This window comes from Salvelinus fontinalis, chromosome 32 (genome assembly GCF_029448725.1).
Source record: "Salvelinus fontinalis isolate EN_2023a chromosome 32, ASM2944872v1, whole genome shotgun sequence".
Taxonomy (NCBI): Eukaryota; Metazoa; Chordata; class Actinopteri; order Salmoniformes; family Salmonidae; genus Salvelinus; species Salvelinus fontinalis.
Window position 1 is genome coordinate 38,440,229 of NC_074696.1, and position 15,941 is coordinate 38,456,169.

General features: G+C 42.3%; 2 protein-coding genes across 3 annotated transcripts in view; one reads left to right on the forward strand and one right to left on the reverse strand.

Moving 5' to 3' along the window:
- Positions 1 to 7,859: 7,859 nt before the first annotated feature.
- On the reverse strand, positions 7,860 to 10,788 carry LOC129831283 (cytochrome c oxidase subunit 6B1-like). The gene is made up of 4 exons (XM_055894536.1): positions 10,699 to 10,788; positions 9,340 to 9,461; positions 8,289 to 8,389; positions 7,860 to 8,051 (listed from the first exon to the last, which is right to left on the reverse strand). Exons 2-4 carry the CDS (start codon positions 9,443 to 9,445, stop codon positions 7,998 to 8,000), a joined length of 261 nt encoding a protein of 86 aa, XP_055750511.1. The 5' UTR covers positions 9,446 to 9,461; positions 10,699 to 10,788; the 3' UTR covers positions 7,860 to 7,997.
- Positions 10,789 to 10,886: 98 nt separating this feature from the next.
- The window catches only part of LOC129831282 (voltage-dependent calcium channel gamma-6 subunit-like), a 64,493-nt gene continuing 59,438 nt past the window's right edge, over positions 10,887 to 15,941 (forward strand). For both annotated transcript variants that reach the window (XM_055894533.1, XM_055894531.1), the window contains exon 1: positions 10,887 to 11,045. The gene's annotated coding sequence lies outside the window, so the exon portion shown is untranslated. The remainder of the gene's footprint in view (positions 11,046 to 15,941) is intronic.

Sequence of the window (15,941 nt, forward strand, 5' to 3'; positions counted from 1 at the left end):
CTCAGTGTGAGAATAGTAACAGTAGCCCATGACTCAGGGTTATTCAGTCAACATGAACAAGCAGAATGAAACAATTATTGTTCATAAATTGTTACATTGCAGGTGATGTTCTCAAATGCCACTCGCTCTCGGCCTCTGTTGTCACCCCACCATGTGTGTAGTTCATCTATATTTTTGGGGTAAAAATGTGAACAATAGTTATGGTATTTTGATGAACTGAGGATAATAATTACTTTTTAAAAATGATGCTCTTGGTACCCTTTATTGATTGCCCTATCCACGACCGATGGACACACTAATCTAAAGGATACCACTATTTTCTTCTTTCTAACCCGTCATAGCATGGGTGGGAAACAGTGTATACAACAGACCTGTGTACCTATGGTTGAACAGTGATTGGCATGTGTGTTGCTTAAAACACACGCGATTTAAACAGAAGCTACAAAATGAAGTAGTTCGAATAAAACCGTAAACGCTCCCCTAGCCTATATGATGCAACTGACCACGAGAGTTGCCGGAAAGACTGCCGAATGCTTGTTACATCAAACTGAATGAGGCGAAAGTTCGGATTTGCAATGAGGAATGGATACATTACACAAGGAAATTGCTCATTGTCTAAATACCGGCACAACCTTTATTAACTGATCAGTATGATGAAAGGGCACAACCTGGTGCAACACCGTCAACTGAATGTCTTCAGTTGACATTGATGCTGCAACATAAAATGCTTGTGCCATGTTACTCCAACCAACATTTCAAAAGTATTTTTTGCCTGTTATTGTCCAAACTTCTTTTATATTGGGAATAATGGGGCACTATGTAAGTGAGCATCTTTATGTTGATTTCAATATAATAGAAAACGAATGTTTTATTAGGCCTATGGTCTGAATAATTACCAAGAGCTTCGCTCTTTATTTGTGAGGCTTACTCATTCTTCTCGCGTGATATTCCAACAGTGTATAGATGGGTTAGCTGACGTCACGAAAACGATGCACACGGTTCAAAGTGGCAGAAGTCCGTGAGTTGTGATTCTGGATTTGCAGATAGCTATCAACAATGACAAGAAACTGCCATGTTGGGAATCGTAAGTGACTCGTTTTAGCTGGTTTTATCTTGTTCTTGATTTAATGTCACTGCTAAAATGGCAAATATTCGCACCGAGGTAAAAACAGACTCCGGTTGGATATTCGACGGATATTCGCCTGTAGTCTTCCTTACGTCCACTATCAGCAGTTAGGGACCTCATATTTCAATAGCTCTTTAACCATTACTCCTAAAACTTTCATTACTGATTCTAGCTAACCCGATGGCATAGACACACATTGCACACCATTTTTTTGTGTCGATTTACATCTCGCACTATTTTAAATTATTTATTTACATTTTTGAAATTCAATAGCACCTTGGTCATGTGACCTACTGACCTCAAACAAGGTTCAGAATGTACACTCAGTGGGCCTACACATTGCACACCCTTTTGTTTGTCAATTTGCATCTCATGAGATTTTACAATATATTTTTTAAGTTTCACATTTCAATAGCTCCTTAGTACATTTTTCAAACGTTCAAATGTCAATAGCTCCTTGGTCATGTGACCTACAACCCACAAACTGCTGTCAGAACTTCCACCGGGTAGCCTTATATGTAGCACAAACTTTTGTTTGTCCATTTTCATCTCACACGATTTTACATTAATTTTCAATGTTTTTCAATGTTTCTAATTTCAATAGTTCCTTGGTCATGTGACCCACTGGACTCAAGCAAGGTTCATAATGTCCACTGACTACCCTTCTATATTGCACACCTTTTAGTTTGGCCATTTTCATCTCACACGTTTGTACATACATTTTTCTAACTTTCTCATTTCAATAGCTCCTTGGTCATGTGACCTACTGACCTCAAACAAGGTTCAGAATGTCCACTCAGTGGGCCTACACATTGCACACCCTTTTGTCTGTCCATTTTCAAATCACACAATTCATTTCCCTGCTCTGCCCCCCTGAAGGACAGTGTCACTCAAACACCTATTCACTTGGGCCTTCTCCCTGGGGCCTTCCTGACCTCCAGGCAGGCCCGCATTGACCTGGTGACTTCTGACTCCTGGCCTACACTCTCTGGGGGAGGCCTTCTTGTGCACCTGGTGACCCTTTGACTTCCACAGCTAGTCCCAACCTGACTCACAGTCCCACCAGAGGAAGGGCCCGGGCGGATGGGCGACCACCACCTAGCCCCCTACCTATCCAGAGCCCAATGTCTTAAGCCTTATACCCACCTGCCTGGGCTCTCTCACACTCTGTGTCTGGCCTCTGGCCCCTGACCCTTCTGCGTGCAACTTCCCTTACTTGTTAAAACATGCCAGAGGCTGTTCACCTTGGAGACCTGCTGCGGATATGGATACGGCCCGGCTTGAAATGTACACCCTCTCCCCTGGATTTTCAAGGGCCAGCGAGAGCTCACCGGATGCCGCCGGAACCGCAATGCTTTCCAGGGCATGGGCCCCTTTCTCGGGGGTGAACCCATTCCAGGGTGCCCTGCCCTTCACAAAGAAAAGAGAACTCTCCCCGGGGCTCCCGCCAGCTTCTCCGGGATCAGTCGCGTTACCGCACTGGAAGCCTCGTGGCGCCGTCTCCGCCAGTCCATGGACATTCTGAAAGTTGTTTGAGGTCAGTAGGTCACATCACCAAGGAGCTATTGAAATTATAATGTTGACTAAATTCACGTAAAATCGTGTAAGATGAAAATGGACAAACTAAAGAGTGTGCAATGTGTAGGCCCACTGAGTGTTCATTCTGAACCCTGTTTGAGGTCAGTAGGTCACATGACCAAGGAGCTGTTGAAATTCAAATGTAAAAAAAGTTGGTACTTTGTTTACGCTCCCTAACTAATTCAACTAGGAATACAAAATGCTGCTCACATTTCCACGTTTTATTGTCCAAATCGTGAAATAAGAACTGTGCAATGTTGTGCACAAATTTTCCAACATCATGACACTTATTTGGAGTCTGTGGCTCAAGTGGTTTGAAAGCGCGAATATCCGTCAAATATCCAACCTGAAACTGTCTTTACCTCTGTAAAATTTGCTGTAACAATGTATTTGAGAGACAAGTGTTCATTGTGCAAATGCATTTATATTTTCAATAAACATTTTCTATAAACATAGTTTACACGTTGTCAACTGTATATGTACAGTATGTGAATGAATCACGTCAGAGAGATTGGTAAAATGCAAGCATAATCCTTTATTCAGGTATTACATGTTACAGGTTACGACATCCTAATCAGACACTCATAATGCACCTGTTTATATATCCTAGATAGGTGCCCCACTAGCACCATCTCTGGGTTGGCATTATACCCATTATCTTAACATCTTCCTTTTCCTATATAATTAGCTCGAGCACTACATACCATTTTAATACCACAGTGAAAATACGTATTTACATTATCAACACCTTGTTTTTTACAAGGTAAAAAAAGATATTGTCCATTTCTTAAGGGAGATAGTGCCCGTACCGCAGGGGCGGTCTTATGTTAGACCTTGTCCTAGTCAAGTGTGTCACATTGCTAGCATAATGGGCACCTCTGGGAGCCTCAGGTCCTCTCCTGGCACCTCTGGGACGTTGGGCACCTCTGGGATCCTCAGGTCCTTTCCTGGCACCTCTGGGATGTTGGGCACCTCTGGGATCCTCAGGTCCTCTCCTGGCACATCTGGGACGTTGGGCACCTCTGGGATCCTCAGGTCCCAGAGGTGCCAGGAGAGGACCTGAGGATCCCAGAGGTGCCCAACGTCCCAGAGGTGCCAGGAGGACGTTGGGCACCTCTGGGATCCTCAGGTCCTCTCCTGGCACCCCTGGGTCGTTGAGCACCTCTGGGATCCTCAGGTCCTCTCCTGGCACCTCTGGGACCTGAGGATCCCAGAGGTGCCCAACGTCCCAGATGTGCCAGGAGAGGACCTGAGGATCCCAGAGGTGCCCCACATCCCAGAGGTGCCAGGAGGACGTTGGGCACCTCTGGGATCCTCAGGTCCTCTCCTGGCACCCCTGGGTCGTTGAGCACCTCTGGGATCCTCAGGTCCTCTCCTGGCACCTCTGGGATGTTGGGCACCTCTGGGAGCCTCAGGGCCTCTCCTTCCTCTTCCACATCTGCCTAAAGTTGTGGAGGCACGGTCGGCAGAGATAACTGCCCTGGTGGGGTCTTACCTGTCTCCTGCCCACACTATCCAGAGGATATTCACAGTCTTCCCATGTAGCCCTTCTGTGCCCTATGCTCTTCTGAACTGGGCGTATGTCCTTCCGGTTCCTTCGATACTTTCGTCCATTTACTTCCACTTCACATGACCTTGCGCTGATTTGCCCTATGCGTGTGCCGTGACTCCATGTGGCATCCCTGGAGTGAGGTGACAGGAGCACTTGTTTTATCACAGGCAGATGTTTTGCATGCTGGTCATAGTAATGTTTTGACTTGTCCTGATGTGCACGTTGGTGTGCCTGAACATCCCTAATGACCTTTGGTGCGAGGAGCTTGGGAGTTGTTGGCAACAGAGAGCAGGAGTGTCTAGACATTAAGCTCTGCACAGGACTGCTGCCGAAGCCCTCTATGGGAGTATTTACCCGACGCCAAAATGGCTTGCCACACATCTGTGCCTTCCTGCATAGCCTTTGCTATTTTCACTGCTGACTCCGCCTTACCATTACCCTGACTGTGGTAGGGTGAGGAGGTCACATGATGGAACTCCCAGGCTTTTGAAACCAAAGCAAAGTCTTGACTCATGAACTGGGGCCCATTATCCGTAACACCACCACTGTCAGGTATGCCAAATCTGCTAAACTGCTGCTTACAACAGTCGATGATTCAAGCGGCTGTTGTGTCAACTTCTCCACCTCCCAAAAATCTGAATAGTAGTCCACTATAATCAGAAAAGGAAGATTCTTTACTGTGAACAGATCCATTCCCACTTTAGACCAAGGACGTGCTGGTACGTCATGTGGGTGCAGCGTTTCCTTTTGCTGCTTAGGTAGTTTAGCATTACATATGCTGCACACAGCCACAACATGTTTCATTTGTTGGGTCATGTTGGGCCAGAATACTGAGTATCTGGCTTTCCTGAGACTGGCTTCGACCCGAGTGCCCTGCATGGATACGAGAGAGAATCATCGGGCGTAGAGTTTCTGGCACTACCGCCCTATCGCCTTTGTAGACGACCTCTTCCTGCATTGTGAGTTTGTCTCTGTATGTCCAGTAGTCCCTTACCAGGATGGATGTACTCTTTGGTGACCTTCGTAATGACACCCTGTTCCTCCATTGAATCAACAGCCTTTAGTATCTTTTCCTTCAGTGGAATGGGGATTCGGCGGGGGAAGCTGTTGAACTGGTCTAACAGCCTCATCTACCACCAGGTGGAGCTCACCTGGCAGAGCTCCCATCCCTTAAAAAACGTCCTCAAACTGTTTCAGTATTGCCTCCAAGGAGTTCAAGTCTGATGGGACCTTTTGTTTTTCTTGAGTGCTGACATGATGAACAACGTTCTCATTCATCCCCCTCCTCTCCCCTGTAACTATTCCCCAGGTCGTTGCTGCAAATGAGAACGTGTTCTCAGTCAACTTACCTGGTAAAATAACGGTAAAATAAATAAAATAAAAAAATGTTGGTGGTTGAGCTGTAGCAACTTAAGCTTTTCACATGTTTCTGCTGAAAGGAGAGGCTTTTGGAAGGTTTTCACCACTTGGAACTTTAGCACGTTTCCTCATCATGATTGGCTTGTAGTTCTCCCCTACTGGTGTAATAACTGAGCCATCATACAGCCATAGCCTTGCCTTGCTTGGTTGTGGCTTTGCATCTCCATCACTTACATAAAGTCTCTGTAGCCAGGTATATTGACAGTTGAGCCACTGTCTAGCTGGCATTTGAGTGCTGCTTGGATCATAACCACAGTTATGACACGTCAGTTGGGCAAGCTTTAAGTTTGTAAACCATTTATCTTTGCCACTTTGAACAGAATTGACATCTGTCATGTATAGCATGTCCACTTTTCTTCGTCACCATTTTGATCACTGCATGTATCCTGTTCTAGCAGTTTGGCAGGCTTACTTTGTCTGCACACTTTAGCAAAATGGTTATTTTTTCCCACGGAATTTGCATACAACCCCATATGCTGGGCATTTGGCTCTTGCGTGTGGGCATTTGGCTCTTGCGTGTGTTGATCCACAGAACATGCACCTATCTTCTGAATTTTTCCTCATTGTATTACGTCCGATTATTTAAGTTTCCATTTTTTATCGACATGGCCTCTGTATTTGTTCTGGGTGGCATAATTGACAGATTCTGTCTGTTCAGAGACATTGGTCATCTTTTTTAATCGGATCTGTGTCTGTTCGCTTGCTCTGCATATATCTATGGCTTTGGTCAGCGTAAATTATGGTTCGCGCAGCATACTTGCTCTCATCTTTACAGCCAATCACAAGCCTGTCTCTGAGCATTTCGTCTCTCCGAAATCACATGAATCAGGCGCAGCCTCACAACATATTGACCAGACGTCTCTGTTTGAGTTTGTTCACGTGTTAAAAATGAATCTTTCATAACTCTCATTACGAGTGGGTTCAAAATGTCTTTGTAAAACGTCAAGGATCTTCTTCGGGTTTTTTCTATCCTCTTCCCCATTTCTAGATAACGCTGAAGCATATGGCACTCTCTTCCAATAACGCTAAGCAGTATTGCCACTCGCACATGCGGGTCTTTTTTTATTTAAATTTTTATCTAGGACGGTAACGATTTCTAAATTCTCCCACTGATCACTGAAAAACAACCAGTTTTGATACAAATCACCTTTCATGTCCATGGCGCCTGGCACCGGAATTTGACTGAGAGATATTGCAGTCTCTTCGTCCTCGCTCAATTCTTCCACTTGTTTGCCATTATCGGACGATTACGTTGTCCACAAACCGTATCCTCTTTTCCGTAGCGCTTGGCTTTGGGTTTATTTCTCTGACACCATGTTATGTGAATAACTCACGTCGGAAAGTTTGGTAAAATGCAAGCATAATCCTTTACTCGGTATCACATGTAACGACATCCTGATCAGAAACTCATAACGCACCCATTTATATATCCTAGATAGGTTCCCCACTAGCGCCATCTCTGGGTTGGCATGGTGCACATTATTTTAACATGACAATCTAAGCCAAACCCAGCTGTTTTCCCCCCATAGTTGCGCACATGTTGGTTTCTATACAGACTACTTCTAGGACCTACATCTACTGTAGCAGCATTTTAGTCTACATACTCTGACCTGGTCGGCTACCAGGTGTCATTGTACTCTGGGTGTTATTCACATTCTCGTCATTATTGAGTATTCCTGAATGTATACTGAACAAAAATATTAACACATGTAAAGTATTGGTCCCATGTTTCATGAGCTGGAAAAAATAAAATGTCATGCACAACTAATCTAAAATGTTGTGCACAAATCTGTTCATTGAGCATGTATCCTTTGCCAAGATAATCCATCCACCTGACAGGTGTGGCATATCAAGAAGCTGATTAAACAGAATGATCCTTACACAGGTGCACCTTGTGCTGGGTACAATAAAAGGCCACTTTAAAATGTGCTGTTTTGTCACAACACTTGGCAATTGGCATGCAGACTGCAGGAATGTCCACCAGAGCTGTTGCCGAGAATTGAATGTTAATTTCTCTACCATTTCTCTCCGTTGTTTTAGAGAATTTGGCAGTACGTCCAACCTAATGTCAGCAATTAGTTTACTAAATTATATTGTACCTTTTAAATATACCAACCTATCCTGTCTTGTGGATTAATTTATGGGACTGTCCAACACTAAACCACCAAAGTCAGCATGACCAAATATCATCACAACATTAAAATATTTATTAGTCATTTTTACAGAAACATCAAAATGCTTGACAGAGACATTAAGATGTGCATAAGGGAAGTCGGGGGAAAGGACACGAGATCAGTGGAAGAAGTCATGGAGTGTGTCCATTTAGATTTTCCCGGGGAAACTTCCAGCTTCAACCTGATCGTCCCATTTTGCCACCTTGGAGCAAGAGAGAGAGAAACTCAGTAAATGTCCCATGGCAGACAACAAAATGACATAACAGATGACAATTGAGAAAAGAAGAGGGGGAGTTTGTCTTGAAACTACTAACCAGCCACATCACCTTTAACCTTGCATTACTTGATGACTGGCACCACTGATTTAAATACAAGTCTCTTCAGGGGTGCATATACATTAGTGTTCAACAGAGAGAACCATTTAACTAGTGACACATACCCAGCTCAAGGGACACAGGCTTTTGTAGACTCTCTGGTACCAGTCACAGGGTGCCACGTCCTGGCCTTTGTCGGACAGAGCCTTGTTACATCTGTGGAAGTCTGGACGGAAGAAGGGACATATGTGTAGAATAACGTCAATGCATATGAACTGACCAAGGGAATATTTTCATAACATTTAGCCCATTAAGTGCCAGTATTCTACACTTAATACACAAGGATCGTTCAAGTATTCAAATAACAATAGTAGTCAATAGCAATCTGACTAGATGAGGTCTCATTATGGTGAGTGGCAGTTGTAAATGTCAGTTGACAATTAAGGTGTTCACATTGTACTAGGCTACACAACTGTACATTCATTTGTAAATTAACAAATGGCCTAAATAAAACCAAAACATGAATCACAAATAGGGAAAAAACTAAACAGCGAGAGAGAGACTATTCTGTATTTGGGTTAGTTAACTAAGCATTCACGCAGGTACCAGAATCAACGCAGCAAAAGCCATTCGAGCAAGTGAAACAATTTAAATAAGTGAACTGTCACGGACGGACATCAACCTGGCTATAGCATTACCTGCTTTGGTTAAAGCTCAAGTTGAATTCAGCAAGTGCCATGGCAACCACCCACAGTGGGTCTGACTCAATAACATGGGGACTATTATCATTGTAACTGCAAGACATATTGGGTGAATGTAATGATAGCCATGTCATGGTGTTTTGGATGATAATCAATGCTGTGGACCTTATTCACAGCGTGACCTAAATCGACCAACAGAGTACCCCTTGTCACATGTTATATGACTGCCAACCCTAGCCGAAGTGGATTAATTCTTCAAAAACCCTTATTTAAGCATACATTGGTTTAGCATAGAAAATAACTTTGGCTGTGAATGTATGAGATGCCTGAGAGATGTATAAAAGTATTTGAATATCCAGTTTGAATAAGGTCTATGGTTTGAAAGGACAACAGCACCAGAGCCATATAGGCCTAAACATCTCTGTGTACGGCTCTGAATGGCAAACAACAAGGTAGAGAGTGTGGTGGTTGTTACCCAGATAATTCTGGAAGCAGTTTCGGGTCTGGTTGGTGTTGGGGAACCGGGCATCAAAAGGAGCCGTTCTGTAGTTCTTGATCTTCTCTTCAATTAGGTCAGACATTTTGACTGATTTCAATCTGCAAAACACTCATACTAATCAAAACATTGAATAACACAAATCTCAACCAATTTGCATAATCACAATCATCCTTGCCTAAAATGACATCGGAATACTTGCAATTCAAATCAGGCTAGCAGCTTGTAGTCCAATTCTACTTCCTTAAACATGGACCCAATTGACATGTCCTAGTGTGATTAATCAGGCTGTAATACACACTTAATATGTATATCCAGCCTGAGACATGTGTACAAAATCATGTAAATGTTGTTTACAAGCTAGAATGAAATTACATTTGAACATACTCAAATTTGAGAATATTCAGGACAAACCGCAGACAACCGGTAAAGCTCAATTTTATTTTATTCAACATTCTGGCTTGTAAATTACATTTATACGATTTTGTCCACAAATGTTTCATGCTGTATATACACCAATTAATTGTGTACCACAGCCTGATTAATCAGTCAAGACATGACCTAGCTCCTACCCTTGGCCTGCAATAACTGCGCTTATGCCAGTTTTCACAAGACATTATTTTTTTTCACATGTATTTATTCAGGGTAGCACAATTTAGACCAGGGTCTCATTCGCAATGGTGCTCAGAACAAACTGAATAATTAAATTAATCAATAAAACAGCAAAATTGTACTACAGGACACAGCCGATAGACACACCACATCAACAATACAAATAAACCCCGACAATCACCCAAAACACTTGCAAACCTCAGTGAATTCATCCCTCGTCAGTGTTCTAAACTGCCCAAAACTATTCACTGAGGGATACAACTAACTACCTAACGTTACAGCTTTTCTACGTCCGACGTAGCTAGCTGGCGCTGGGTACTAGTGCATTGGCAATGCATTGAGTCAATGTCAAAGTACTAGCAAGCTACTTGGCAGATAATGTGTAGAGCTAGCTAAACTAGCTATGCTAACTAGACATCGCTATCCAACTAGAGGTAAATGGAAAGTTGAGTAATTTGACTAAATTAGTTAACATGCAAGACGAGATTGTTAGCCATCTCACTCTTAATAAACTAGTTAGCTAGCTCATAAATATAGACTAGCACAGGTGTGCTTATAGCAATCTGTAGCTAGCTAACGTTAGTCGTCTCCTAGCCAAACAGCCACATAAACCTATTATTCACTTCTGTATGACTGTTAATGACGACACAAGATCGATTGTTCAAAATGTCGCGCATCTTAGTTCACAGAACAACAATATTTTATTAGCTAAGAAAGAAGGCCTACCTCTGCGCTAAATGTCTGATAAATTGACCTCTTGCCGTGTCCTCTGAGGAGCGTCAAACCGCAACGCATGATGGGAGAAAGAACATAGTGCGGTGCACCTGCAAGACGAACAGCTTCTCTACGTTTTCAAAGACAGCGCACTACTGCCACCTGCTGTAAAAAAGCAATACTATACGAATACAAAATAAATCAAGACCTAAAAGATATCAAAGATGGTGAATAAATGACGATAGGCCGTTTACCAGTCACGAAAACGATGGGACGCTTCAATGGGGCAGAAGTCAGTGTGTTGTAGTGATTCTGGATGATCAGATAGCTAACGACAAGAAACTGCAATGTTGGAAATCGTAAGTAGCTAGTTTCATCTGTTCTTGATACCATGTCTTGTTTTGAGGTGTTTTGATTGATTTCATGTCAATGCTAATATGGCAAAAAAAATCGTTAGTTTAAGAACCAACAACTGTAGCAGTGGAGGCTGGTGGGAGGAACTATAGGAGGACGTTGACTCCAATGCTTCCTATGGTTGTCAAGCTGTCTGGACGTCCTTTTGGTTAGGGTTCGGTTTAAAATGAGATTTTAAGAAGATAAATTGTCATTCAAAAGGCACTCGCACATCTGAGCTATCTTTGTTGCAGGTGCATGGTAACAGTTGAATAAGATGAAAAAAAGAAGAAACCCGCACACTGCTCTTGATAGTACCACTGCTCTTTAATAAGCTTTACGTATCGGCTTCAAGGCCTTCGTCAGAGCTTAATAAAGAGCAGTGTGCAGGTTTCTTCTTTTTTCTGAAGAAGATGAATTGTAGAAATGGGCAGGGTTTATGACTGTGGCTGTGGTAGCTAGTGAGGATGCCTAAAAACACGGCACTTCGATACGGGACTCCCTAAATACAGCTATAACCGGAAGTGACTTTTCGTAACAGGTAGAGAGCATTTTCGCTAACCTTAACCTAATTCTTCTAATCATGCTAATAAAACTTGAAACGTTACATATCCTGACCTGCTGCATAAGTTCTCATAACCTGTGACTAAAAAGTCACTTCTGGTCATATCAGAATCGAAGTGGCGTGTTTTTAAGGAATCTCACTTCGATACAGCTACGACTGTAAGTTACTTTTCTTAGCAGGTTAGGAGAGCATTTTCCCTGACCCTAACCCTTTTCCTAACCTTAACCTAATTCTCCTAACCGGCTACATTAATTCTCGTAACCTGCTGTGTAAGTTCTCCTAACCTGCTACAAAAAAAAGTAATTTCTGGTCATAGCTGTGGCATGTTATTAGGAAATCTCCAACCAAGCTAATGCCAGCCACTTTTATTTTTTCCTCAGTCAGAGAAAGAAAATAAGCCTTTTTTGGATCTGAAAAGCTTACTACAGCAGTTACTTTGTTTTAGGATTGTTTGAGTAGATTTGGTCTTTCTGGTTTAAGAAGTTTAAGGGGAAATCTGTTGTTTAAATAATAACTAAGCAAAACCCTGCCACTTTTTTGTAAAGCGATGAGGGATGGGACTGGAGAAATGCTACCTCTTTCAAATTCATAGACAGAGCTATGGATGCAAGGACTGACCATCCATGATACATGTAAAGCTAAGTATATGTCATTTTCTAGAGCGCATAAAAAAATAAGACTAATGATTTAAGCTTATGTTGATCATGTTCTTGCTTACAAATATCTGGGCATCTGGATAGACCATAAGCTGTCTTTTAAAAAGCATGTTGATGAGCAAGTTAAAGTAACTGTCCAGTGAAAATCTCACTTTTAAAAGTTCATATTCTGTTAACTCGTACCCAAATAATGTGGTTGAACCCACATCAAACTTGTATCTCAAATCAGCGGTCTACTTGCATGAATATTTTTAATGACCGGTATACGCCCACACCATTCTGTTGTTGGGGTACACCCACACCATTCCAACACAGAAAAGCTGCTATTTAGACTAGATACATTGATGCCTCTCATGCAATTCAAAATATTTATAGAGGACTTATTTGTTGAGGAATGTGATTTGTTTTTCTTGACAGTTGAGCTCATGAGGTATTCATAAGTTGCAATGGCTTCACAAATTATTCATACCCCTTGACTTATTCCAGATTTTGTTCTGTTACAGTCTGAATTCAAATTGGATTACATCGATTTTTCTCTCACCTATCTACACACAATACCCCATAATGACAAAACATCTTTTTTTTTTGGTGCAAATTATTATTGAAAATTAAATACAGAAATGTCTCATTTATTCATTCACACCACTGAGTCAATACATGTTAGAATCCCCTTTGGCAGCGATTACAGCTGTGAGTCTTTCTGGCTAAGTCGATAAGAGCTATGCACACCTGGATTGTGCAACATCTGCCCGTTGTTCTTTTCAGAATTCTTCAAGCTCTGTCAAATTGGTTGTTGGTCTTTGGTCGACAACCATTTTCAATGTTCGCCATAGATAATCAAGCAGATTTAAGTCAAAACTGTAACTCGGCCACTCAGGAACATTCACTGTCTTCTTGGTAAGCAATTCCAGTGTAGATTTGGCCTTGTGTTTTAGGTTATTGTCCTGCTGAAAGCTGAATTCATCTCCCAGTGTCTGGTGGAAAGCAGACTCAACCAGGTTTTTTTCTAGGATTTTTGCCTGTGCTTAGCTCCATTACGTTTATTAACAATTACAAGCATAACCATAACATGATGCAACCACCACTATGCTTTAAAATATGGAGAGTGGTACTCAGTAATGTGTTGTATTGGACTTTCCCCAAACATAACACTTTGTATTCAGGACAAAAAGTGAATTGCTTTGCCACATTTATTGCAGTATTACTTTAGTGCCTTGTTGCAAACAGGATGCATGTTTTGGAATATTCTGTGCAGGCTTCCTTCTTTTGAATGAGGTTAGTATTGTGGAGTAACTGCAATGTTGTTGATCCATCCTGAGTTTTCTCCTATCACAGCCATTCAACTCTGTAACTGTTTTAAAGTGGTGAAACCCCTGAGCAGTTTCTTTCCTCTCTGTATCTTTGTAGTGACTGGGTGTATTGATATACCATCCAAAGTGTAATTAATAACTAAACCATGCTCAAAGGGATATTCATTGTCTGCTTTTTGAAATATATTTTTTCATCTACCAATAGGCAGTGGCGTGTATTCATGGTTGCCAAGGGAAGCCAGGATTCCCCCCAAAAGCTACCAATTAAAAAATAAACAAAATAAAGTATCTTTCGTCTCTGTGTTTCATTAATTTCCTTCAATTCGTAAGAGGCTGAATGTACACTAAACAGTGCATTCGGAAAGTATTCAGACCGCTTCACTTTTTCCACACTTTGTTACGTTACAGCCTTATTCTGAAATTGATTAAATAAAACATTTTCCTCATCAATCTACACACAATACCCAGTAATGTCAAAGCGAAAAACAGGTTTTTAGATAAAAAAAAAAAAAAAACAGACCTTATTTACAAAATAATTCAGATCCTTTGCTATGAGACTCGAAATTGAGCTCAGGTGCATCCTGATTCCATTGATCATCCTTGAGATGTCTCTACAACTTGATTGGAGTCCACCTGTGGTCAATTCAATTGATTGGACATGATTTGGAAAGGCACACACCTGTCTATATAAGGTCCCACACTTGACAGTGCATGTCAGAGCAAAAACCAAGCCATGATTTCGATGGAATTGTCCATAGAGCTCCGGGACAGGATTGTGTCGAGGCACAGATCTGGGGAAGGGTACCAAACATTTCTACAGATTTGAAGGAACCCAAGAACACAGTGGCATCCATCATTCTTAAATGGAAGAAGTTTGGAAACACCAGGACTCTTCCTAGAGGTGGCTGCCTGACCAAACTGAGCAATTGGGGCCTTGGCAAGGGAGGTGAACAAGAACCCGATGGTCACTCTGACAGAGCTCCAGAGTTCCAATCATGCCTGTATGGTAGAGTGGCCTGATGGACGCCACTCCTCAGTAAAAAGCACATGACAGCCCGCTTGGAGTTTCCCCAAAGTTACCTAAAGGACTCTCAGAACATGAGAAACAAGATTCTTTGGTCTGATGAAGTCAAGACTGAACTCTTTGGTAAGAATTAAGGGAAAGATGAGTGGAACAAAGTACTGAGCGATCCTTGATGAAAACCTGCTCCAGAGCGCTCAAGACCTCAGACTGGGGTGAAGGTTATACCTTCCAAAAGGTCAATGACCCAAAGCACACCGCCAAGACAACACAGGAGTGGCTTCGGGATAAGTCTCTGAATGTCCTTAAGTGGCCCAGCCAGAGTCCGTACTTGAACCCAATCGAACATCTCTGGAGAGACCTGAAAATAGATGTGCAGCGACGCTCCCCATCCAACCTGACAGAGCTTGAGAGGATCTGCAGAGAAGAATGGGAGAAACTCCCCAAATACAGGTGTGCCAAGTATGTAGTGACATACCCAAAAAGACCCGAGGCTGTAATCGCTGCCAAATGTGCTTCAACAAAGTACTAAGTAAAGTGTCTGAATACTGATGTAAATGTTATATTTTTTAATGTATTTTTAATACATTTTTTACAACACAGCTGTTTTTGCTTTGTCATTATGGGGTATTGTGTGTAGATTGATGAGGGAAAAAAACAATTTAATACATTTTAGAATAAGGCTGTAACGTAACAATGTGTAAAAAGTGAAGGGGTCTGAATACTTTCCGAATGCTCTGTATAAGCAAAAGTATGTGGACACCCCTTCAAATTAGTGGATTTGGCTGTTTCAGCCACACCGTTGCTGATAGGTATATACAATTTGAGTACACTGCCATGCAATCTCCATAGACAAACACTGGCTGTAGAATGGCCTTGCTCAAGAGCTCAGTGACTTTAAACGTGGCACCGTCATAGGATGGCACCTTTCCAACAAGTCAGTTTGTCTAATTTCTGCCCTACTAGAGCTGCCCCGGTCAACTATAAGTGCTGTTATTGTGAAGTGGAAACGTCTAGGAGCAACAACGGCTTAGCCGCAAAGTGGTTGGCCGCACATGCTCACAGAAAGAGACTGACGAGTGCTGATGTTCGTAGCACGTAAAAATCGTCTGTCCTCGGTTGCAACACCCACTACCGAGTTCGAAACTGCTTCTGTAACCAACGTTCGTAAGGAGCTTCATGGAATTGCTCTCCATGGCCGAGCAGCCGTACACAAGCCTAAGATCACCATGCGCAATGCCAAGCGTCAGCTGGAGTGGTGTAAAGCGAACCACCATTGGACTTTGGAGCAGTGGAAGCGTGTTCTCTGG

Coding starts and splice junctions, on each gene's coding strand:
- LOC129831283 (XM_055894536.1), bottom strand. CDS start 9,445: ATGTCTGACCTAATTGAAGAGAAGATCAAGAACTACAGAACGGCTCCT. Junction 8,390..9,339: donor CTGCTTCCAGAATTATCTGG/GTAACAACCACC, acceptor TCTTCCGTCCAG/ACTTCCACAGATGTAACAAG. Junction 8,052..8,288: donor GCCTGTGTCCCTTGAGCTGG/GTATGTGTCACT, acceptor TCTTGCTCCAAG/GTGGCAAAATGGGACGATCA.